This window comes from Megalops cyprinoides, chromosome 13, assembly GCF_013368585.1.
Source record: "Megalops cyprinoides isolate fMegCyp1 chromosome 13, fMegCyp1.pri, whole genome shotgun sequence".
NCBI lineage: Eukaryota > Metazoa > Chordata > Actinopteri > Elopiformes > Megalopidae > Megalops > Megalops cyprinoides.
In genome coordinates this window covers 29,196,284-29,221,992 of record NC_050595.1, presented here as the reverse complement: position 1 = coordinate 29,221,992, position 25,709 = coordinate 29,196,284, and the positions used below count along the sequence as shown (strand labels likewise).

Here is a 25,709-nt window from a genome sequence, read left to right as displayed (position 1 = left end):
GAACTAAATGAATGTGAACTGGCAAGGCACCACAGCACCAATTCTCATGGAGATGCTCTAATTAACATGGCTAATTAAAGTCAGTCCTATTTTTATTTTATGTCTTAATTCAGCACGTTGACTGGACTATGCATTGCAGCTGGTACAGCACCAGTTATTGCGAGTATATATATATATATATTGAGAGTATAGCACAGCATGATTAACAAATCATACATACATATTGTTCCTAGTTTTCACATAACATCAATGATGTGCCTCTAGCTATGTTTTGTCCACAGCTGACTGGCTGGTTAGCTAGGGGAACAATAAGAGATTTTTTGGATAATTCTTTTTATAGCATATATTTTTTGGATAATTCTTATTATAGCATTGTCATGCATATATGATTCATGGGTGCACATATGGAGCAGACATGTAGTTTTTTTCCTAATCCTAATGATGGATAAAGGAGAGCTAACAATCAAGCACAGTCGGTCAAGGCATCGGTTATTAGCTACGATAAGCCAGATACCAGCAGAGGCCATCAAAACAATAGTAGCACCTGCACCTTTTTCTCTCTCATATCTCTCACATGGCAAGTTTGGTTGTTGGGACACGTTTGTGATTCTGGTGATACCACTATCATCTAGAAGACATTTGTGCTCATAAACAAGCTCTGGGTGAACTCTCTGCTTGATAATAGATTGAAGATCTTCTTGCACACTCCCAATCCTAACACCAGCCATTTAGTGTGCCATTTTGATTTTTATCCAGAGTCAGTTTCGAAAAGAACAGGATGTGCCTACTTGCTAGATGCTGAGCATTCCCTCCTCTGCTTGGCAAGGATCACTTAGAATGGTAAGAGGAAATGTGTCTTGTATCACCTGTTAGACACATTATCCAGTGTATTTATGTGTTTTTCTTAGTAGCAGGGGTTCATTTAAGTAAAGACTAAGGATGCTTAACATTAACTGAAATTGTATTCGCTGTAATACTTAAACACGGAATGGTTGTAGAAAAACTTAACAGGGAATTTGTAAGTGAGCTGTGGCTGTGTTTTTTGAGCTTATTTAAAGATATTTCACTGGCGGGAGATTCCCACTTTGAAGATGCTGGGTGAGAAGAACAGAAGCAGCCCAAGTTTTCTTTTGGTTGCTGTTTTGGGATCTTGGTAGTGTAACAGCCGAGTTTTAGTTCCCACTGCCTGGCCAGCCGGCCGCTCTGGTTTTTATGATCTCACCAGAAGCAGGTTAATCACAAGCATTGTCCGTTTTTTTGTGAGATGCTTCATTAGAGGATGACTAAGCTCAAGCGAAGCTCAGGGGCATTGTTTCACTCAGGCTGCATTAGCCTGAACCCAAGGTCAGGATCCAATCAGGACTTGACCCAGTGAGCCGGTCTGACCCAAACCTTGAAACGGCTGTGTTTGTCTAATCATCTGTGAACTGCGTATTTTTGGACTCAAGTCTGCTCCATTTCCTGACAGCAAACTCCAGGCTTTTAAAATTCCCTTTATTTCCTCTGGTTCATGTAGGGGTTAGATTTGACTGACAGGCAAGATTGTATTGAACAAGCCCTCTTCCTTTTTGTTCTGTGTATGTTTAAGGTGTTCAGTGTTTTTCCTTAAGATCGTTATTACACTGTTATGGGCCTTCCATGACTGTTGGATGTGCATGAGACCACTCTTCATAATCTCTGTGGACACATCGCAACGAGAACAGCTGAACCAGATGTAGTTCACGTTTTACCGGTGGAGCGCCAGCCTCTGAAATTCTCCTCATCTTGAGTTCACATGCCGAATGCATGAATATTTGCATGCCTTCATGCAGTTAGAGTAGTGGAAACGCAGCCAGTGTCAACAAGACTGTGTAAATTGTAAATGCATTCCCCTGAGAGGAGCTTCCGAGGCAGCGAGATACAAACGAGACCAAACGGCATACTCGGGCTATGCGCCCTGTCCAGTGCCGCAGCGCCACGATCTCTCTCTTCTTTAGCACTTATGCCCTGATGCAGGAGGCCTGTGCTTGTGCCTGCAGTCAATGAAGAGAATGGATTTTGCCTCTGTCATTTTCTCATGGATGGATGTACTGATTTTCTTCCTGTGCTGACCATATGAAAATGTGCTTGAATAAAGGTGAGGGGCAGTGGAGTCCATTTCCTCAGGAACGTCGTTTTGGTGGGACTTCATTGGCAGGCCCTAGGAGTACACGGTTGATGTTTTGCAGTACAGTGTGTTTTGAAAACGAGATACATATTTAGCTCCTTCCACTTTCCTGTTGGAGCATATCTGCGGGGAAGGAGGCAGTTTGAGTTGGAATGCTTTTACACCTGCTTAAGCCGTTTTACCCAGCCGTGCGTGCGTGCTTACGTGTTTGTGTGTGAGTGAGATGCTTGATGTAACTGTTTGAGTAAACATTCATATCTGGAAGTGTAGGGAAGTGTAGCTGACTGCCTCAGGCGTGGTGTGTGTGTGTGTGTCCGTGTGTGTGTGTGTCCGTGTGTGTGTGTGTGTGTGTGTGTGTGTGTGTGTGCGCGCGCTGGGAAGGTTGGCTGTAGAGTTGTAAAACACGGATGCCTCCCAGCACAGAGTCAGCTTAGGATGGCAGGAAAGGGAGAGCAGGGCTTGCTAGAGAAGCTTGGGGAGCAGGAATGACAGTGTGGAAATGACCCCTGAGGTCTGCATCACCATGGCTATGAGAATTTGTTTTGATGATTTTAATCACAGTAATGACTTTGCCGTGTGAGGTGGCTGCAGAGCAACACGCCAGAATTCTGCTGAAGCTGATTTGTCAGGCTCTTGTGGTAAGAGCTGCTGTTACAAATGCTTGCGTGTTTTCTTCCCTGTAACTTGTGTCCAGCTTTGCATCCTGGTACTTTGTTCACATTTTCCAGGGCCATTCGTTACGTGAAAGAAAGAGCTGTAAACAGAAAAAAATGAGCTTGTTGATGTTCCCTAACCCTTGCTAGAAGACAGTCGCATTTTCAGTTTTAGGTACCCAGGGCTGTCTACCACCGGAGGCACCATCCTTCCAGTCCATTAGCCATTAGCCTGTTAATAAAAGCCAGTATTCATTCACCCCACTACACGTGACAATGGAAAGATGTTTTCACAATGCGTGTGTAATCTCAGGCTGCTACAATGAGAGGGCCTGCACAAACAGTGTGGGGAAACGTGGCAGGCGAGAAAGCCTATTGGGGGGCTGATAATGTCCCAAAGGCATATCTGATGGGCAGTAAGAGCTTGGCTTCCCATTGCTGGAATATGGACACATTATGTGGTGCTGGAGCTCGAGATGGTGTCTCCTGTTAATGGGTATTCATTCGGAAAAAGAGAACACAAACTGTCCCAAACCCATTGAGTAACGTCCACGTGCTACATCTGGTGCTTTTGCAGTAAAAATGGCTGTCAGCCATCAGTCACCCTGTTTCAGTATGCATATACGGCCTGTATTTGGAGGTCGTGCTGAAGCCGTCAGTTTCATAAACTAAAGCCTATATATAAGTGAAGGAGAAGTTGTACTGTCCTGGAGGACAGATATCAGTGCTAAAAAGAGCAGTGCAGTTGCTTTGCTCCTGCTTGCCGGGGCAAGATATTCTGGCATCTGAGAAGGGGAGACAAAGAGTTTTTGGTCATGGTGCAGTTCTGTTCTTATTGCTCAACATGATACTTGAGCCAGTTTGACTTTGAACATGAAGCACCTTTTGATTGTTTTTTCTTCTGTTCTGTCTTATAACATTTACTGTCTACCAAAAAAATGAATATTAATATTGTACTGTAACTCACTTTCAGAATCTAATGATCTGTAATTACTTTTGTAAATGCTGTTGTGGTAGGCTACATGTTTTTAATTCTGGCATGATTTCGCTTACTGACCTCTATCATCTTGGCAAAGACAAATGGAGATAGGAATAATCGTTTGCAGTCTCTTTACAGTGACACCGGTTTGACAGAATTAGATGAAGCTGCGCTCAAAGCAAAGCTCCAGCGGAACTGAGCGTAACATAGAAACTTTGTGTGGGGAGTGACTTCAGTGCAGGGACCATTCCAAGAACAACCAGCCAAAATCACATTTGTCACATGTGTAATCTCTTCTGGCTGCTTTCCTTAATGGAAGACTATTAATTCATCTGGAGAAATGTGGTTGGTTTGTTTGTTTTGCGTGCTTGGGCATGCTTGCTGAAATATGAGTTTAATTTACATTTTCCAACCCCTCCTCTCCCCTTTCTCACAAAGAAGAGATTCCACTCTGAAATAACCACGGGTCGGCTCACTACACCGTTTTCCGAGTAATTAATATGAATGATTATCATTAATATGCAGCAACAGGAAAGATGTCCTGGAGTTGTAGCTGGTGTAACGTTCTCCCATTATTCAGTGTCATGAGGAGTTAGAAGCCAGTGGGCTCGTACCTCTTGGAATGAAGCCGCTGTTTTCCAAACACTACAGATCACTTTCAGTGTACCAGCTGCACTATAAAATCAGGCCGTGCCTCAGATTGAAATTAAGAAAACAACTCTGTCCCTGCGGAGTTTATGACCACATCAAGGGATTTAACGCAGAATGTTACACACATCTACTAGGCTTTGTAATATCATCACTGTGAAATAGCATAAATAATAACATTACGTTAAAAAAAAACTGGCCACTGGCATCTGGTGCAATGTAGTACACAGCAGATGTCTAGTCTCTCTGGTCAAGTAAATGTTGCTTTTAGAATTGAAGTAAAATATCTGCTACTACAACAGAGACATGCAGGGTTAAAAATCCCCTAGTGTTTTATATTTTTGGCTGATTCCCTGTATGATCTGAAGTGTATGGGGCGTGTGCCACTCCCCCCCCCCCATATACGTGCCCCCCACCCCCCACCCCTCCCGTACGCCTGTCTCGGCCCTGAATTTGAGGCTGATTGTGGATGCTTTGTCAGAGCTGCGTTTTGCGGGTCGTCAGTTGTATTGTGTTCTCCACTTTCCCCGCCTGTGATTAAAGTTGGCGTCTGTTCCGTGTTGCCTGGAAGGCTGAGATTTAATTTGTTCCTCCGTGGTGAAGCCTCTCCCGGTGGTTTTGCTTCATTAGATTTGCTGCTGAGGTCTAATCCATGACCCATTTCCTCAGCAGAACAGCTGATTTTCATTGTTTCCTCAAAACAGACTTTGGGATACAAAAGCGAAACAAAACTCTAAAAACACCATGTTTTTAAGCATGATTGTTTTTTTATCGGGAAAAAAATTGCCTGTTTTCCAAAGGTACAGGCCTTCTGTTGTGCATTTAGATCAGAGCTAGCAAGTGAAACGATTTGGCAGGGCTGTGAAAACCAAATTGCTGTTTACTTCTTATGAAAAATATGGCAGTTGATGACAAGACCAAAGGCCACAGTGTTTTTCACGCAAAATGTCACATTCTGTTTCTCTGAGTATGGAGTGGACTGTATTATGACTTATAAATGAAACAGCTAAAACGAGAGAGCTTGTGTCTGATTGAAATGCTGTTTTCCTCATTAAATTTGCTGTTTATATGTGACTGACAGGCACCAGTCATACCTATGCATATTAGCATGCTAGCATATGCATACTGCATACTGTGTACTAACATTTTGGAAGTCGCTCTAGATGAGAGTGTTTCCTAAATGACAGAATGTAAATGTACACTGACGATAGTAAGTGTTCGGATATCTGGGTTATATACGTGAACCTCTCTATGTGTTCAGATCCCGTCTCTGTGAGAAATATTGGTTCTGCTTTAAGAGCCCCAAGTAAGAGACTCCAGTAATGATAATACTGTGCGTGATGGGGGAGGCAGTGAGGGGCGGCGGGAAAGGGGGTATTTTGGAGAGAGAGAGAGGGACTCTGGCAGTGCACCAGCCAGCCTCTGAGGAGAAGTGAGCCCAGCCTGTCTCTCCAGCCTGTTAGCCTTATACTGGGATATGAGCTCTGCTGTGGAAGGGCCGCACCAGCTTCCCCTTTCCGATCGATTTACAACCCATCATGCAAAGCGAAGAAAGGGCTGTGTGGTGATTCCCAGGCAGTTTCAGTGACATAGATTTCCCACAAATATGATTGAGGGAAAAGGAACACACGCACACATCAGTCAAAACAAAGACTGCAATCAAATGCTTTTTCCTGGTCATCTTTGAAGTCAGTTTTCTGGCCCAATTATTCTTTGATGTCTGGCAGTTCTTCACAAGCGTGCGTGTGCTGACGCATGACGCAGCTTGGATCGCTGCATGGTCAAAGCTAGTCTGGAAGAAGCCCAAGAAGTCCAAGAAGTTGGGCCTGGGTGGGCATGTTTCAGGGTACGATTCTGGTGCAAATGCTGCACATATTCATTGATCTCAATGGCATGAGAGGCGGACGATATAGTGAGCACAGGAAAAGGAATGAGCCATCCAGATAATTTACAGATCTGTGAATCTCTGTAGCAGCATACTCAGAAAAGTGATTTTTTTTTTTCAATACATAAGGAGGATGATTTGCCTGGGGCTGGGAGGTCAGAAACCCACCTTGTGTTACGTGTCTGCCTGTGGATGCCTGCCATTACTCAGAGCCTAGCTGTGGGAACCTCGGAGATAAGCTCACTTTTGCAGGAGTGCCTGGCTTTTGAGTGCCGCTGCAGATAGATGCATGTGAAATGCAGTTTTGTGGGGAAGCGTGATGTACTGTTCATATGTGAGGCCTATCTCATCCCACTGGACACTCCCGAACCTGCAAAACCTAGGTCAAGGTGAAGAACACCCTGCAGTGCTGTTATAATAAAGATTTCGACTAACTGATTATTATCAAACTGTCACAAAGTGGGGGTATTCTACCGACAGTGTTGTAGTCATGGGGACTATGGTTTCTCCACATTACAAAGCATTGTGGAAAAAAATCCAACATGCGCCTCTGCTCTTAAAGAGGAAGGAGAATAAAGCATACTGTATATGTGTGTGTGTGTGTGTGTGTGTGTGTTACTGTGGTGACAGAGCCATTGAGGCCGGGTGTTTCTGTGTGGGGAGGAGTTTCTCAGGCTGAGGGAGAGCGAATAGCAGTAATGTGTTAATGTGTGTCTGTGATGGGTTTAGTTCCAGCTCAGAGAGGACTGTGAGGCAGCAGGCAGTGTGAGAGGAATTTCAATCAAGGGCTCTGTGCAGCGTTTAAATACCATCAACGTGAAGGGGGGGTAGTGGGGGGGGGGGGTGCCGGGGCTCCGTCAAGGAGAGAAATCTGTGCACCTGAGAGAAATCTGAGATGCAGCAAACGCCCCCACCTTCCACCCTTCCAACGGCCTGGGGGACTCCAGATGTGGGGCTGCCGTTCATTCTTTTGAGGAATGGAAAAAAGAGGAGGGATCTGGGATGGGTGAAAGCCAGAATCAGCAGCTCTTAAAGCACTTTATAAAGCTGCTCCCCTTCACTGGAGGCTTTTCAGAGGTGCTATCAAATCAATAGAGTGACCACGAGGAACGCACATGCTCACACACATGCATACACACATATACACACGCACGCACACACGTGCACACATATACACACACATGCACACATATACACAGACAGACACACACATATGCACACAGACACATGTGTGCGCATACACACACAGGCACACACATATACACACATGTATGCGGACATACAGACACACATGTGCGCGCATACACACAGACAAACATGTATGCAGACACACACACTTCTGACACATGCACACATGTGCGCGCACACGCTCACAAGCGCTGTGTGTGGCATCTGTTTGAAGCTGTGTCTGTGTGATACGGCATTATGATGAATCACCTGTTCGTCCCCTCAGTAGCGGCTCGCTTAAGTATTTGTTTAAAATATGCAAAGAGAGGACTCGTGCCACAGCATGTGCATTTGTCATTTAGCATTTCCCACAATGTGTAACATGACATTTAGCACTGGAGTTCCTCTGGTTAGATACGCAGCTCAGAGCAGACTGAGTCTCTCCTGCCATCTGTTGTTCTCTCCCCCAGAGACGGGAGATGGGAGATGGGTGTCTGCTCATATAAGGAGCTGCTTTATTTGTGAGACTCTCCCTCCCTCCACACTCTGCCCTTTCAAAATGGCATGTAAGGTGCAAGTCTTGATACAAATTCTCTGATGTCCTCAGAGAAGTGTTCAGTGATGGGGAAAAAAGGGGGGGGGGGGGGGGGGGTCGGTGAAAGTGAACCATGATTCTCAGTTAATAAGTGTCATTTTCCTCCCGGTGCTCGTGAAGGAGAGTACAGGCGCGGGGAGAGGTACAATGAAAGACATGCCCTGACAGAGAAAGAGCTGCTGCTCTCCTCTGAAGGCAGCCATGTTGGGCAGAGACCCAGTGCTGGCATGAAACGTGGCATGTTTCCACATTAATAACGGCCGACACGCCCCGAGGTGAACAAAGGCAGGTCTGGCAGCGGCATCTCTCTCCGAGACAGCGGAGCGTTCTGTAAAATCCACCCCAGAGGGAAGCGGCGAGCACGGCTTTCTTTTCGCTCAGCGGATTTCCACCCAGACTGCTCTGCGTGTGCAGTGTGTGTGTGTAGCAGGCATGCTGAGCAGGAGATGCCACTGGTCCCCCCCACTGTACCACCGCCTGAGTGCTGAGTGAGCACGTCTTGAGTGCGGGGCCTGGAAGATTACCCTTTCCGTCTCTGTGTTCCACAGCCAAATCAGTGCAGCTCTGTACTATACATACCACATTGCATCCCCATAGTTTTTTTTATTTGACCATTTTTAATGTTTTGTCATATCCATTTCATCCTTGGGTAAATTGACTTTATGTACTAACTGTAAGCCCTTTTAATGCTGATTTCATTGGCTTAGAACAGTGTTTCTCAACCCTCTCCGGGAGGACCCCCTGCCCTGCATGTTTTAGATCTCTCCCTGCTCCGACACAGCTGATTCAAATGATCAACTCGTTATGAACTCCTGAAGCTGCTTAATAACAAACTGATCATTTGAATCAGCTGTTTTGGAGCAGGGAGAGATGTAAAACATGCAGGGCAGGGGGTGCTCCAGGAGAGGGTTGAGAAACACTGGCTTAGAATGTGCTATTTTATCTTATATAAATAATATACTGCATGTGTCTGTTTGGGAAGGGCAGTCTGTTTCTATTTGTCTGTTGCAGGGTCGCAGTGATTTACTCTGATTTCTGCTTTTGTCCTTTGATGCTTTTTTCTGAAACAGCTACAAGAGTGAATTCACAGCAGCTGATCTCTAATCCACCTATTTGTGGCTGTGTTATCCTTTTTCTTTAAGACAGGAAGACATAAAGGTGTGAAAGTGTAGCAGCGCACAATGGCCCTCTCTGGAAAAGGAGAGTCTGAGGAGAGGCAGGGCTGAGGCTCTAATAACTGAAGAGAAAGGAGTTGGAAGTTGTCGCATGTTTCCTCTAAAGGAGGGGTAGAGCAGAGCCGTCAGCACCGCCACAGGGGGCGCTGTGGGCAGCCTCAGTAAGCTGCTCCCACCATTACATACACACTTTTCTACTCTTCATACAGCAGTTTTCCTCCTCATTCCTATAGAAACACACGCCTCAGTGTCTGAATAGACACACAGTGAAAATCCATCCGTACATCTGTGAAATCATTGGAGTGAAGCGTGTTGGCTTTGACCGCTGTGCGGTTTTCATTTTTTAACATATTTTGGGCTTATTTAGCTGGAATCATGGGTTCTGTTAGTTTTGAACTGTGTATCTGTTTTGAGAGCTGTTATTTAGCAGTTGTTTTTCCAGCATATCTTTGATCCGCAGATGTTTGAAACATGTGCTGCGTGTAGATGGAAATAGACATAAATATTTATGAGAGAATTTGAGTGTTGATTCAATGCATTTGCAAGCTGGTTTTGATAAATATTCCTTTCTTCTGAGACCAGTGTTGGTAAAGTTGGTTTCTTTAATGTGTAAAGTTTTGGCAGGGCATATATTTAATGTACATTGATTTTGAGAAGCAGCCACATTTTGTTTTTGTTTTTGTTTATTAAAGACCATCGCATTGTGATTTTTAAAGTTTCAGTGCACCATTTTGGAAGACATTCCAAGAGGGAGTGGGGTTGGAGTTCCTGGAAAGTGTCTGTTTGTGGGCTGAGAGACAGGCAGGCTGAAGCAGGCTTGGTGCTCTGCATGTGTGTGTGCGCCTGCATGCTGATGTGTGTGACTCAGAGGAAAGAGCAGCACTCCTTGCTGAGCGAGCAATGGGAGTGTGCCCTCTAGGGGTCAGCATGGGACCTGCAGGCAGCATGAAAATCTGTGTGCAAGTTCTAACCACCCAAGTCACACTGGCTCAATGCACATCAGTTGAGATGTGCTGAATTACTCTCATAGTTGTGTGTTGGCAAGTGTAATATCCAGCTACATATTAAATTTTTCACAATGCTGTTTGAGCTGTTAGCAATCTGTGCAGGAATTTAACATGATGACAAATGCCATTGTTAAATAAAAACATGTTCAGAAAGCTTCTATGCTATAGGAAAGAATCAGCCTTGAAGAACACATAACCTGAGGAAAGCTGTGTGCCTGAATCCTTTGAATCAGGTAGTTTCTCTTAGCAACGGTGCTGTTTTTAGAATGCAATTCATGCTTTGTGTGTGTGTGTGTGTGTGTGTGTGTGTGTGTGTGTGTGTGTGTTTAGGTGTGAAGTATGCTTGTTTATCAAAAAGCAGTTGATTGAAGTTGGAGCGCACACGTCTCTCCTTGTGCATTCTAATCTCATTCCTTTGTAAAGCACAGACATCCTTACCTACTCAGAAAAGAACTTGGGCTGTATGGGATAAGGTCTCAGTTGGGTTTGTTGAGATGCCATTAACACTATGTCCACCACATAATTCTTGACTTAAAACCACAAAAGGCTCAACAAGAAAGTCCAGTGCTCAAATTTCAAAAAGTTATTGAAAATAGAGGAGCAATCTTTCAGACTTCAAGGGGAGTTAGAGATACACAGTCACAGTCTCTGAAATTTGATTGACATTCCACAAGTGCTTATTAGTCCTATATATACTCCTTCTACCTTTGATTTATTTTTGTTCCAGAAGAACAGTGCTGTAGACCTGTACTGCTGGTAGCAATCAGAATAAGAGAGGTCTTAAAGGGCAAGGCAGCTGAAATTGTGCAGGACTGTACAGGCCTCTTCAACATTTATGTTTACAAAAACATAAATGAGCAAAATGAGCTCCATGTGGCTAAACGACAAAGAGGTGTGGTGGAGAACAGACTGAGACTCCACAGCTCTGAGTGAGCACAGAGAAGGGACACCATCAGCTCCATGCACACCAGCATGTGCACATATAAGACAAGCACATGCACACACGAGCACACACATTTACACACACACACACACACACACACTCTTGTTCTGGTGAATGTTATGTAGATTTATAAGATGATATTTTTTTCTCTGAATTCTGATCTGGCATGTGAGTTTATATTGATGAAGGATGTGAATATGTGCATGGACACATTTGGATTCCTCTCCCTGTTTGTGAAGGAAAGGTGGAAGCAGATGTGGCTGAAATGCAGTGCAGACGCTTGTGTGCAAGCGCGCCGCAGGACACGTGCTCCGTCCCCGGGTCCGCCGCGGCGCGCGGAGCCTCTGCCAGGCCTCTCCCTCGTTACCGCAGCGCTGAGCGAGGGCTGGAGGGGAGATGCTGAAAAATGCACTTCTGTCAGAAGCGCTTTAGCGCGACTCTGTGCAGCGGGGGGAGCGGCCTGGCGGGCCAGCCCACCTGCGCTCATCCGCGGGGATCCTCACCCTCATCTCACTGCAGGCGTGCAGTCATTATTTTAAAACACTCACGAATAAGAAAATTAACGAAACCATGACTGTTACATAGAGGTTATGGTTGAACTCGCTTTGCTATCTTTTTTTTTCAGATCACCAAATGCTTTGTAATGACATGTTGTAATGTTGTAATAGACGGACCTGCATACTAGTCACTTCCATTTATGAAAGTGACATTTAAATACCAACACTCACGCAGGTCGTAAGGTATTGTGCTCAGCGATTTGTCTGGCAAGCAGTTGCAAACAGAACTTTCTCTCTCTTTTTACATAGCATTTAGAGACATATAGAGTTGAATGTTTTTTTTCTGATGTGTAACAGTGATGATTTATAAAATTCTTTGAAGTGTCAAATGGCCAAACTGAAATTATTTTGCAGACTTGACATTCCATAAACATTACAGGATGCAGTGACCTCACTGCAAAAGTAAATTGAAGACAAATATATCTGTTAGTAATCATTGTAAATCAGGAAGTACTTAACAAGTTAGTCACGTATTGCCAGAGCGGTGAATGTAAGGTATTGCAGCTGTTGAATAGGCAAAAGAAAGTAGTACAAAGGCACAAGGAAAAAGTCTTTCTAATGTTCCCTCCCAGTGTGTGTTTTGACATGCTACTTGTGTGGCTATACATGCTGCTATGCATGTTAACAACATAGACTTCCTTTACCCACTCCCTGTATACCCATCCTCTCCAGCCTGATTCCTCTGAACACAGCTGTCTCTTTCCATCTGTCCGTTTCTCCATAGATATCACCTTTCAGGCTACTACTTATGAATGAGTGATTGAGTGTATCTCTGGCCACCTGAATGGGAAATAAGATTTCCTATCTCCTGTTTACCTGAATCTTTTAAAATTTACTCAGAATGGGAAAAGTTTTGATAAATTGAGGTCACTGTGGGCAGATGCAGCTTAATGAAAGCGCTGGTTGTGGTGCTGCCATATGATGGATGTAGTTCCATTGTGAGGCTGGCTTTGTTAATGGTTAGATGTCACCATTTTGGTTTACTGTCAACCTGTGAATAAAGACAGGATGCGCACTCTTAATCTCTCTCTCACGCACGCGCACACACACACACACACACACACACACACACACTGTCAGTGAGTAAACCCAGGATATGCACTCTTACTCTCACAAGCCTAATGCAAGTATAAGCAGCAATACCCTGAAAAACTGCTCATTCAGGATGTTCTGTTGTGAGTTGTCTGTTCATTTAAACATACCTTTTCATATACAAAACTGAATGCTCTAATGGGTGTCATATCTGGAGTGAAAGCACATTTTCATCTAAACTGTCATAGAGGGGGAGCATAGTTGTTTCGATACAGTGAGGGTGCTCATTCCGTCTCTGCTCTAGCATGAAAGTGATGACTGGGTGTGTGGTATGCAAGCATCAGGCCTTCCCAGGGTCCCCTCCTGTGGAGGTCTCCCCTCCCCCATCACAGACAAACTGTGACGTGTGTGCTGACGGCCACCCCCTCAGTCTGGACCCCTGCGCTAGCATGCCGTACACGAGCCCCATGTCCCTAGTGACCATGTTCCACGAATGACCATGACAGACATGCTTGCTGGGGTGTTGCTGGAAGCCTCAATGACTCCATTGAAATGAATTTGAAATGTGACACCTGGGTCTGACTAATTGCATGATGTGTATTTTTTCTATTACACACACTGATGGTGGAGTGATCAGCTCACCTTGGTACCACGACAGAGGTGTATGGGATATGTGATGTGCCACTCTGTGCATGCAACATCAAATTAGCAGTTTCAAAGTGGTGTGGTGAACAGTTGTAACTTAGTAATTGTCGTGCAGGTATTTTAGATAGAGTATTATTTAGCATAGGCTAACCTGTATATCTGGCTTATGCCTGTTGTTCCAGCAGTAAGGTCATCTGCAGCTCAGGTCCACCTGTCTGATGTTGAGCACAGTATCTGGCTTGGGGGGAGAGGATGCCATGCTGGTTTTGTGTTCCTGTCTCTAACTCAGCTGAGGTGTTTCTCTCACTACCAGTAAGAGGCTGCAGTTTGTGTGCAAAAGTGAGATCAAAGTTTGATGTAAATCTACCCTCAGGTTTCAGCCTCTCCACTATTTAATCTGTGACTGCAGCACCAAGAGCTGGATCGTGCTGTAGTGCACGGGTCTCAAGTACACAGTCAAGCCTTCCCACCACTGGCGACTGAAGTGCTGCCAGGAGCTGTGGCTGAAGAGGCGCACGCCTCCAGATTGCAGAGCAGCGAATGGATAACTCCCGTGGAGCTGCCGCTGACAGGTTGGCCCTGCTCCCCCTGCAGACGTACATCCGTGCCAACCCTATCTGACTCGAGACCGCCTCTGAAAGCCTTGGTAATTTAACTGAGTGGAGAGAACATTGGGTTTGCCTCGACTCTCTGCACAGATTTTGAATGGGAGAGGTGCTCTGAAGACCCGGGCTCCGCTCGTTCTTATCAGAGGCTGGCAGTACGGAACGCAGGGATTGTCAGGGCATTGACTGAGAGCTTAATGTACTGAATTAAAGTGAATAATAAACTGGTCTCCGATTGTGCCGGCTCCATCGAGTGCATTGGCAGCGGTGACCGGCTCAGCAGAGGACGGCCTGCTGGAAGCAGGTTAGAGTCAGCCGTTTCCTGGTCTAAGGACCCTGAGTGCGGCCAAGTGAATCCTGCGATGTGGAGAAAAGGGAGGATTTAACAGGATCTGGGGTTTATTACAGAATTTGCCCAAAACATGTTGTGAATCTCCAATGCCCTGACAAAGCCATCTCTGCCCCCGATTAGAGAAGTGAAGCACAGGTCTTTGAGTCAATGCCCAGTAACTTAGCAACAGCATTGCATGATGCCATGACACAGGGACATTAACTTGATGTGTGCAGCTAGTATGTATGTAGCAAGCTAGCTAGTAACTTTAATCTAAAAGAAACTAATGTCTAAAGAAAGCAGTAAATAAACTCAGAAAAACAGCAGAGCAGATGAGCGTCCCAGTTATTTTAGAACAGGAGTTTACTGTTGGAAATGCTGGAAAGCTGAAATTAGAGCTGTGCTGAATCATTATTTAAGGTCTTAGTACTAATACTAAAAGGTAAAACAATGGGAATGCTGAAGACAACAGTTCACAAGCTCTTAGTGTGTTAGACTTGGTTTAAAACAGTGCTGGGTGAATGTGAATCCTCACAATCTTTTCACACAGACATTTATGTTGCCTGGTTCGTGTCTCATTTTTCAGTGCTTATGGTTGTGTCTTATCCTTCACATTGGTTCATTTGGACGGGCCTGTGAAGTCTTGTCAGGTTTGGCAGATTGTCAGGACTGCAGTGGTTTCATTTCCTGTCTTGCTTTAAACGTAATTATGTTCTGGATATAATTCCTGACTCATTTAAAAGCCCATGAAGATTATCTTCCACAGTGGTGTGGTATGATGAAGGTCTTGGACATGTTGCATTAAAAAAACAAGGCGAATAAAACTGTTGAGTAATGTGGTCAATAGTCACCTGCTGTCTCCCAGAGATTTTTGTTTTCCAGAAATGCATAATTCAAGCATCAGCTCACAGAAAAGGGGAACAGTATTGCCTGAGACCCCACGGAGGAAGGTGCCTAGAAAGGGAGTGGGCTTTCAGCCAGTCAGAACACACTGTTGGCTGACGATGCTGAGAATGGTGAGCTGCCTAGAATCTAGCTCCACCAAGACATGGGGGGTTTAGCTGCCAGCCTCCACACCTTGCACTGAAATGTGAATCTAAAGCTTTTGTTGTTGTTAGTGGGAGACCTTGAAGATGAAAAGAGAATTTTGAATTAGAATGATCATGCATAGCTTGCAATAGGAATGAAAATGCTGTTGTGACATTATAGTGGTGAAGGTGGTGATTAAGTGTGATCAGGTGATTGATGTCATGTACTCTGAAGGTCCCGGTTGACATATGCAATACATAAAATGGAGAAACTTGGGAGTACTGTATGCTTGAAGAAGTCATTGCAATTTTAAAGGGATCATAGGTGAAGTATTTCAGAATACCAGCCTTGGATGTTTGAAATTTTCATGCAGATTCACATGCCTTTATTGAGGCTTGAATGCTAGTCTTTTGTACATGTTCTTTCCCATTTGGCACAAGTGAGGTTACACATGTCAACCTTAATTGGGTGCTTATCTGAGTTAACATGACACACATTACAGCTAGGCTACTGGAAAATTAGAGAAGCCAAGCTGACACGCCAAAGATGTATTGATACATCTGCTGTTTAGCGCTGCTTCCTCGTCTTCTACATAGAGATATTCAGCCCTGCGCTTTGTCCTGTCTTTAAACTTTCTTATTCCACAGCTCCCTCACTGCTTTTTGCACATTACGCTGTGATTGAATGGCTATTTCTCATTGGCTGTTGGCAGTCCTTCACTGCTCCTAAAACCAGTGCTCTGAACACCAATCAGCAAAAATTTCAGAACCATTCGATATCCCCTTATAGCTTGGAGTATGCACGGAAGAGGAAGCAGCGTGATTTGTCGGACCTGGTCAATAAGCAGCACACATACTTCCACATATCATTCACGTCTACATATTTTTAACCAAAATAAAATAAGTAAAAAAAAAACCCAGCAGTAAGACAAAACCAAGAGTCCAGTATATTCAGTGTTCAGTGTTTAAGTGGCTGCTGCCTGTTGCTGGTGCATGCTGATTTTGATGCAGTGCTTTGTTGTGCAGTAGATAAACATAAAGAGATGCCTAGATGGGGAGTCACGGCAGCAGCAGGTCCATGCTGGAGAACATGGGGAATGACTGACCCCCAGCCACCCACAAATGATTTCCTATGGCAAAGCTGACATGCCAGTGTGCTCCTCTTTCCACAGCGAGTCTGCATTTTCGCATGCGCTCTTAAATCCACTCCCTGACCCTGTAAGAAGATTATCTTACTGTATAATTTTGACCCCTTCCTCCACTTCTGTGCGAGTCGGAGACGTTGCTCGTGGTCGGATGGTGCTGAGCAGCAGTCGAGGCCCACAGTAATTTCACAGGCCGGTGAGAAAGAGACAGAGACTGATTTTGAGCCATACCCTCTGTGTCTCTGTCCCCGGAGTTGGTCGAGTTGGCCGGCTGAAAGTGAATTAAACACATGGATTGTCAGCCGTTCGCTTTAGGGATTCTCACAGGCTGCTCACAGCGTGGTCACGGTAGGAAGGAAATGATAAAATCCTTCTGGGTGGAAAATCCCATTTTGTTCGTGTTTAAAAGCGTTAGTGTACATTCACATGAAAGGACTGCAGAGAGGAAGCTCATCACACAGACCTTTTTGAGTCTGGCTGGATGTAAATGAAATCTTGCGGCACTTACATTAGCCACAGTGGAAGAGCAGACAGATGTAGCCTCTTGGCTACAGTTGCATGATAGCACGCACAACATGTAGCAGAAGCACGCTGCATGCTCTTGACCAAAAACACCAAAAGCCCAAATTGCTGCCCAAACTGGTTAGAAAACTGAATTTGCTAGTGTTCCATATGTAGTCAAACTAACTTGGAATGTGAGTCATATCAAGAATGTGATGTGACATCATAAACATAGTGCCCCTTATTGGTGCCATACTGCTTATGTAGCAGGTTTACTGATTGTCATCAGTGAAAGACATGTGAAAGAAAGACATACTGAAATGCATTAGACTGTCAGAGCATTGATTGGCCTATTGGCATGATATACTGTTTCACAGTTTCTGTTGGGAATAAGATATTACTTCTTGTCCAGTTTTTGTATTAAGGAAATGCATTGACTCTTATAATTTGTAAATGAGCACATTCTAAAGCATTCTAAAGTAAACGTAGAAAGCTTTATTTAGGCTGAAATGATTACAGGATTTTCTAAATAATTTTTGACATGGAAAAGATTAGAGGAGATGGAAGCCTAAATATATATATAAATCCAGGATATTATTGGTAGTTATGCCACATACGGTTGTAACAGGAGTGGGCAGTGGGCATACCAACACATGCCTGTTTTTGTGAGCCAATAGGGGGCAGCATTGTGCAAGAGACAGGAGCAGAGAGCTTGTGTTTTTCAGTCACTTAAGCCTAGTTGCAGGGCAAAACCCTTTTGTTTCTAGACCTAAAGATAAATATTAGTTTGAAACCATACTTCTGACTTACAGTTATGACAGTCCATAACAGGACATGTCAAACATCGCTGTGTGTAGATGGAAACGACGAAGGGGATCCCATGCACAGCTTCCAGCAGAGATGGAGGGGTTGGGGCCTGTAGTATGCCCTGGGTTTTGCCTCCATATTCCACTCTAACGTGGCTGGCTGCTTCTGATTGGTGGATTCCCTTGGACTCAGATAGGGCTGCAACTAACGACTATTTTGATAGTTGAATAATCTATCGATTATTGAAACAAATAATCGACTGTTCGGATTATGAATCGCACAATTAGGCTACTCAGTGGCTCTTATTTATCTGTTGGCTTTTAAATTTAGCTTGAGGTTGTTTTAGGCATATGCTAACTAACAGTAAAGACAGTAAAGATGAGAACTTCATTCAGAAATACATCTTTTCATGAATGGTTACTGGGTCTTTTCAGTGAGGGCAGTTGCTTGCTGGGGAGTACAAGTCTGCTTCCTTTGAAGATCCAACAAAGATCCAACAAACCCATAACTTGTTCAAATTAATTTGAATGCAACCCACATTGGGCACGCACACCTAGACACGAAAGTAGAAATCTTTCGCGTTTTTTCAAATCCTCCGGTGTTCTCTAAACTTATGCACTCAACAGCAACACTATCTCTAGCCATAAACGTCGCCATGACAACGATGCAACATTTAAGCAGAGAATTTCTAAATAGCAGATGGGCTCTGGTTTAACATTAAAGTTAAGGCACATTTGTGAACAGGATCATTGTGAATAATAGGTTATTATTTGCTACACTGTATGTTCAATGTCAGTAATAATTTATTGATCAAGAGAAAATGTATTTCAAAATAGAAAACGTTACGGCTCATAACGTGAAGTAATACGTGAAGTAAAACGTGGCTTGTAACATTAACATTAGCTATGCTAGCTAGCTAACGAACTTAACGAGACAAGTCTTCATCATCTGGAGAGCCAGCATGCCACCTCTTCAGATGCTCGAGCATTACTGATGCGCTCCCATGCCAGGCAAAGTCCGGTTTGCAAATGTTGCAGTTCACAACCCTCTTGGCAGAGTTAACCCTTTTGCGTGTATAGTCACACCAGTGTGATTAGCCATTTTGAGGTCTTTGGTCGTAAAGGTGTTGCCATCTCTATTGTTCGCTCCAGTAAAGTCTGAGCATTCCGAGTCAGCACAAAAAAGACATGCGATGATGTCACCAACTAATCGACAGTTAAATTCGTTGGCAACTAATTTGGTCATCAATTTTAGTCGACTACATCGATTATTCGTTGCACCCCTAGACTCAGATGGCAGTGGCTCATGCTGTTCTCCCACAGCCCTGGCTGTAATCTACAAAAACATTCTGCTGATTTTTTGGCTAGTTTTTCTCAGAATTGGCTAGTGACAGCCATTTTTACTACACGGATGCTCACTGCAGGGTCATTGTGTTTCCCCGTCTTTGAGACAGGGATGACAGCTCCAATGCCACTTTCGTGCTTGGTAATTGTTTGTTTTTTTGCTTTTAAGACCTCTGATACAGACTGTTAAGAGGGTAAAATGGAGGCAGGTTCAGTTTTGTCTCTTCACTCTCTCCTCTGCCAACTGCTGCCAGATTGCAGATAGATGTTCGCTATGCTTGTATTGTGTAAAGCCTGTAGGGTTGATTGAAAGGTGTTTGAATGTAAAGCGCTTAGCACATAATGGTAATGGCGTGATTGCAATATATGACACTGCGAGTCAGCTGTTAATATGTCCCTGGCATGGCTGTCGCTTTGTGTTCATCCCGTAGCACAAATGGCAAGAGGCCCATTCTGTTCTCCTTCTCCTGTCTCCTTAGAATACCTCGCTATTACCCGATTGCCTGACAATGTTACGCTTTTCATTCTTGTCAGGATCACAACAGGACATTTTCAATTTTACCATCCTTTCAGGGTTCCCTGTCTTTTGATAGCTTCTTAAATCTCTCTGTGACCTTATAAAATGAAGTAATATAAAATTATGATAAAATTCTTTCATACAAAGGTCTGGGATTAAAGGGGGACTGATTTTCATGAGAGAGAAAAGCATAGTTAATTGTGCACTGTGCATGGCTAGACCAATAGCATAAATTATAATATTTTAATTCTATAATAAATAAGATATTTTTAAATATCCTCCTCACCAAAAGAATGGTGTCAGGAGAAGCAAGTGTTTTGCAATGGCAGTTGTTAGCAGAGTATTTGAAGGTGGAATTTGAAGGGGGTGTAAAGTCGCATTTTTTGTAAGGCCTTTGATGTGTGCTATGAGTGAATCAAAGCCGTACCCTACTGGGGAATTCACACATTTTCCCCTTTCCCACTCATCACAGTTTCCACCATACATATTAGAACTTCCTCTTTTTTGTCTGTTGATTAGTTACTGTCTCCCTTGCATCCTCATTATGTACCATTTGTCTGTCTATAACAAAAAGTAGTTGTTTACTGCTGGTGTGAACCAGACTGTAAGTAACGGATTGTTTGCTGTTAAAATGTCTTCATTTAGTCATGCTTCATTACTTTGGCTGTTTTAATAAGTTTATAGCTGGTGCTGAATGGTTTGACTAGTGCAACCTTACATTTCTGTTTAGTTTTTCCAGTGCCCTTTTCCAAAGGCAAAAAAAAATTCTTGTCCGCCCTCTGTACTGCTGCCTGTGACGTCATGTTGCAGAGGGGCTGTGTGTGATTGATAGCTTGGACAGAGCAGTGCACCGGTGTAGCACTGGAAAAGAGGCCCCGTGGGTGGGGGCCTGGCTGGCAGCTGAGTAACTCGAGCCCGTCTCCGTCTCTGTTTTGCAGAAAAAGGTGGTGGAGCAGCTGAGGAAGGACCTGCTGGTGAAGCAGGAGCAGCCGGAAATCAAGCTCCAGGCACAGCCAGCGGAGAGCAAGCACACGGTGCAGCTGGTGCAGCTGGAGAGCAAGGCGTCAGTGCTGCCCTCGGCCCAGGCCCCGCTGGCACTACAGCCCCAGAGCCTGGGCGCCCAGCAGGTACAGCTCAGCCAATCCCGGACCTGTTTCATAAAAGTGAGACAGCACTCAGATCCCTGGGATACCGTGACACTGGCACAGCTAGGGGCTTCATATAAAAAAGGAAAGAAAAAGAAAAGCAAATTTGTTCAATTATGTTATATTTTTGTATATTTTTATGTTATATTTTTATATTTTCGTATCATGAGCTGAATGTGTTGTCTCATGCCTTTTTGGCAGAAATTAATGTGTTTATGCAGGAAAGTACTCTGGCACAATCACAAGTAAACCCTGAGATCTTCCCCAAATAGAACATGTTTCGGCCAGACATCATTCATCACTCACTGCTCGGGAGAAGGAGGGAGAACTGCTTTCATTTCATTCCCACTCTCCTTAAAATGCTGAAACATGGGAAAAGAGAAGTGCCCAACGACTGTTAGCGAGCTACCAGGAGCTCATTTTGTAGCTCATTTGTACTAGTTGAAACGTGCTTACCATCCTGAGGGGGGTGCGGTGGAATAGGCATAGACATAGTGTCTCTCCAAAGTTAACCTGAACATAATGTGAAAAAGCTTATTTTTGTAGATTAATATACGGGTCAATGTGGCCAATTTAAACAAGCCAGGAGTTCTAAGTTAAGCGTTCTCTTTGTCTTCTTTTTGTTCCTTAGTAATTGATTTTTTTTGTAATATGCTATTAAATAGTTATTTGTTGGCATATGAGACATGCAGGGACTACTGAAAACTGACAGCATCTTTCTTTAATATACACAAAAATAGAAGTTTTTAAGCACCTGACTTAATTCAGTTTGAAAATGTAAACTTTCAGCTTCTTGTTTCATGTTCTCATGAGTCAGTGTGCCCTGGCAGAGGGAATTCACAAATGAACAAAAACAATGTAAAACAAAAGAGTCATGCACTTTGGTTATATACACTTTGATTTACAGACATTAGTAAAGAGCAGGACTGGGGCCATAGAATTTATTTTGAGACTTTTTGTTCCAAAGCTGGTGCTTTGATTTTAAATCCCAAACATAGGGGGATTTCCTTGGAGGATTCAACACTTCACTCTTGTAAGGAGCAAAAGTCATTTGGACTGAAGCGATTTTTGAGCCCCGTAATTAAAGCGTTTAAACTGCGGGGGGATCTGGATTGAGGCGTGTTGAGCCTGCAGGCTGGCTGGGTGGGGGGGGGGGGGGGGGGGTAGTATAGTGCTGCCGAGCTGCTGCGGGGGCCTTTCTTGAGTGGCTCTCTGAGCACAGCTGCCATCACACAAGGCCTCATCCAGGAGCAGCATTCAAAAGGCCCTTTCTGCAGAGACGGCGCTGCCTGCCAGTGGCAAAACCATGCTGAGGACACATTCCAAACTCCTATCGAAGGAAGAGAGCGTTGTGTGGTGCATGTGTTTCAGTGGAAGTGGCACGCCACATGAAGACAAGTAATAGATTTCTGTCTCAATACACAGCAGCATCAAATTAACTTTCAGGCAGTATGCACTAACTCTCCAGGAATGGACGGGGTTCTTCATTTTCTCTACACTCCTTGAGCACTGGGATGTTCCTCTCAGATGAGCTATTCATCTGTTCCCTGGAGCAGAAACAGGGAATCCCTGTGGAAGACGTGAATATCTCTGAATATTGGGTCAAGGTGGGCTTTAAGGCTAGACTCCCTTTTTAATTCCACAGCTGGTATGGCTGTCCAGTGTGGTGGTCAGTGTTTGAAATCTGTGCTTTACAGCAAAATAATGTAATTTTACTGCGTTGTGGATTCCATGCCTCACAGTCACCCCTGTACTTTGCAAATCACCACGTTGAAAGGTGCCATGCTTGAAAAGATTTGGTTGGTTTTGTTAGTAAAAGTCCGGAACACCAAAAAGTGTTTCATTACGACAAGAAGCAGATTCAATGTTCGTAGCAAAAGACAGGAAGGTTTATTAGCACAGCCGGCCGTGGGAACATCAGCATTGAGCAGAAGTTCAACAGGTATAGAATTCAGTTCATTTTTTATACAGTTAATAGAAGTCACATTTGCATATGAGTTATGATAACCAGCAGGGGTGCTGTTTCTGATTGGTCTTGTGGAGCTGTGCATAGCTAAACAGCTCCCTCTCTAATTGGGTATTTCCTGAGCCCTGTAACCTAATTGGCTCCATAGGGTTCACAAGAGGCGCCGTTTGGCTCCGGTCGGATGTAGCGACATCGCTTTGTATTCAAATACACATCGCTTGTCTCCAGCGTTTGTATTCGAATACACATCGCGTGTCTCCGGAACAAACGCCATACCATTCCACAAAACTGTCTCCTAACAGTTTCAATAAAAACAAACTGTATTGTACTGCTGTATGTATGGTATTGCTAAACAACATACTTTGCCCTGTATAGTAATTCATACCCCTGACTAAATAGGAGTAAAAAATCATGCTAGAAAAAAATAAAATGTACATCCTGGATTTTTTTTATGCCAAAAAATGTCATACGTTGAACTTAATAGCACTGCACATGGCAAGTCCAGATTGCTTGGTATTCATTTCGTCTGACCATGAGACATGCTTACTTATTTATGCTTTTCCCTATTGTATGTTATGCTGACCACACTGCAGCCTCCTCTACTCTTGCCAGGAGCACTGGCACATGATAAATGCAATCCTCTGGTACACCCACATGCCACAGATGACTATTTTTCACGCTACACCTCCTACAGTGTTTTATTGTGGAGTAAAAGCCAAATGTAGGATAAATACATCTCAGCTGAAATCACCTAATTTGCGGTCACATGAGAAATTACTTGAATATGTTAATTACCAATGCAACAAGGGGACATGAGGCAACATAACCTACCCTACTGCCTGCGAACTGAACCAGTTGGCTTAACTACTACAGACTGCTGGTTATTGTCAGTTAATGACATAGTCCAGCCTTGAACTTACAATGTCCTGGGATGTAGGGCTCAGCCTGTGCTCAGAGCAACTTGGTTTACCAACCGAGCAGGTCTTCACCTATTCTAAAGCAGGAAGTGAGTAACGTGAGTAATGAAGAAAGGTCATTTTTAAATTCATTTCTGGTTCCATAACCAATTACACAGCAATCTGTGTCATAAAAACCCATGCATTTCACCCTTTTTCTGTCGGAGTTGAGCAGCATTGGTGAGAACGCTGGTGGCAAAGAGGAGCAAAGCTGAAAGGATCACTGTCTGTTCCACTGGAAATCCTTATTAAGAAATAACAGCATTGTGACGCCTGGAGGGGTGGAGGCGGAGTAGAGGGCTGTTCCTACATTTCCTTTTTTGGCTGCTGTCTCCCTCAGCTTTGGAGGTCTTTGGACCTGGGGCAGCAGCGGCCTCACAGGCAGGCATCTGACCCGTTGAGGCTGACTGCTAATCAGGCTTGTTGCCTTCATTAGGCCTACTGCAAAGGTGCAGGGCTTCTGGTTTGAGGGAAGCTGGTCTTCTCTATTTGTTTGTAACTTGTGCTGGTTGACTTGGACCTATTTTAATTTGTGTGTCTGTTTGTATTTTTTATAGCCCTAGAGTGGGGAAGATTAAATGGCTGTGGGCCAAATCTGCGGTTTTGGGAGCTGTGTTTTGTACAATCAATACCTGGCATGGTGGTTACCGCTGTAACCCTGCCACAAACATCCTCAAAAAAACAGAAAGATTATTTTTCCACCCTAATTGATGGGCCCTGTAAACACTTATTTGTAGGGAGTCTGAAGTAGCCATTCACTTCTAATTCAGTGGAGAGGGAAATGTAACACTCACAGATTGTGTGTAAAAATTTAAAAATGAAAGGGAGAGTTCTCTGGCCTTGAACCTTATATTGCATTAAATTTTAACTCAAGGAGCAACAGCCAACATTTCTACATACTGTTGGTGTTAGAAATGTCTTGGGATGAGCAAAACAGTCCGGAGAGACTGAGGAAGCTGACAACAATCCAGGGACAACAATAACAGGGAAAGGGGAAAGAAAACAAGTTATACATCAGTGACATACCAATTTGTTACCATTTGATATATTACCCATGCTTTTCATTTGTAGAACACCCCTCTAAGAAACAAGCAAAGAGCAAGTATGACAACTGGTATAGTAGTAAATATTCTGTTACTCTACACCACTGGTCTAGCAGTAGGAAGGGCAGTGATCTTGAAAGGATGCATGTAAAGCTCAATCATGGTGCAGAGCCGACAACTCTTGGATGCTCGGCCACTGTGTTGTTCTGTTTATGCCTGATGCAATCCTGATTACTGTCTCTGTCCCTCTGCAGAGGACGGTGACTGTCACTCCAGTCATCACCGCTAAGACTCTACCTCTGGTGCTGAAAGCTGCCACCCCAACGATGCCTGCTGCTTCTGTAGTGGCCCAGCGGCCCACCGTGGCCATGGTCACCGCCATCAGCAACACGCCCAAGCCCAGTGTGGTCAATTCTGACTCCCAGACAGCTCCAGTCAACCTCCAGACATCCAGCAAGCTGACCAATCAGGGTGCCGAGTCTGTGCGGATTGTCTCCAAGAATGCTGTTGTCGTAAGTACCCTACAACACGCCACCTCGCCACTCCATAGGCACTGCGACTTGTGCCTCTGTCTCTTGAATTTTAAAAGCTTATGTCAGTTCAGAGGGAACCTGAAGAAAACCTGATTTAAATCTCTTCAATGTATTGTGCGTAACTTGTTGCTTTGCCGTTTGTGTTAAAGACATGCCCCAAAGTATTTATAGGGAGTACATTTTCTGTATATAAACTTGCGTATAGGTAACGTAAAGTAAATCTGAAAGAAAATGTGTATTTATTCTGCAGTATGGAGGTTATTGTGTATTGAGCATTGTGAAGCAGTACAGGTCTGACTGCGTAGGTAGCGTAAAATCAAATGTTACCTTGAATAACACTGGAAAATTGAGGAAGTG

The 25,709-nt window shown here is 44.1% G+C and overlaps 1 protein-coding gene across 6 annotated transcripts in view; it reads left to right on the top strand.

Annotated features, from left to right (window-relative positions):
- Positions 1-25,709, top strand: part of LOC118788423 (PHD finger protein 21A-like) — a 67,554-nt gene that overhangs the window by 29,757 nt on the left and 12,088 nt on the right. For all 6 annotated transcript variants that reach the window (XM_036544418.1, XM_036544415.1, XM_036544416.1 and 3 more), the window contains exons 7-8: positions 20,648-20,836; positions 25,074-25,331. In XM_036544418.1, coding sequence (XP_036400311.1) covers positions 20,648-20,836; positions 25,074-25,331 — 447 coding nt within the window. The remainder of the gene's footprint in view (positions 1-20,647; positions 20,837-25,073; positions 25,332-25,709) is intronic.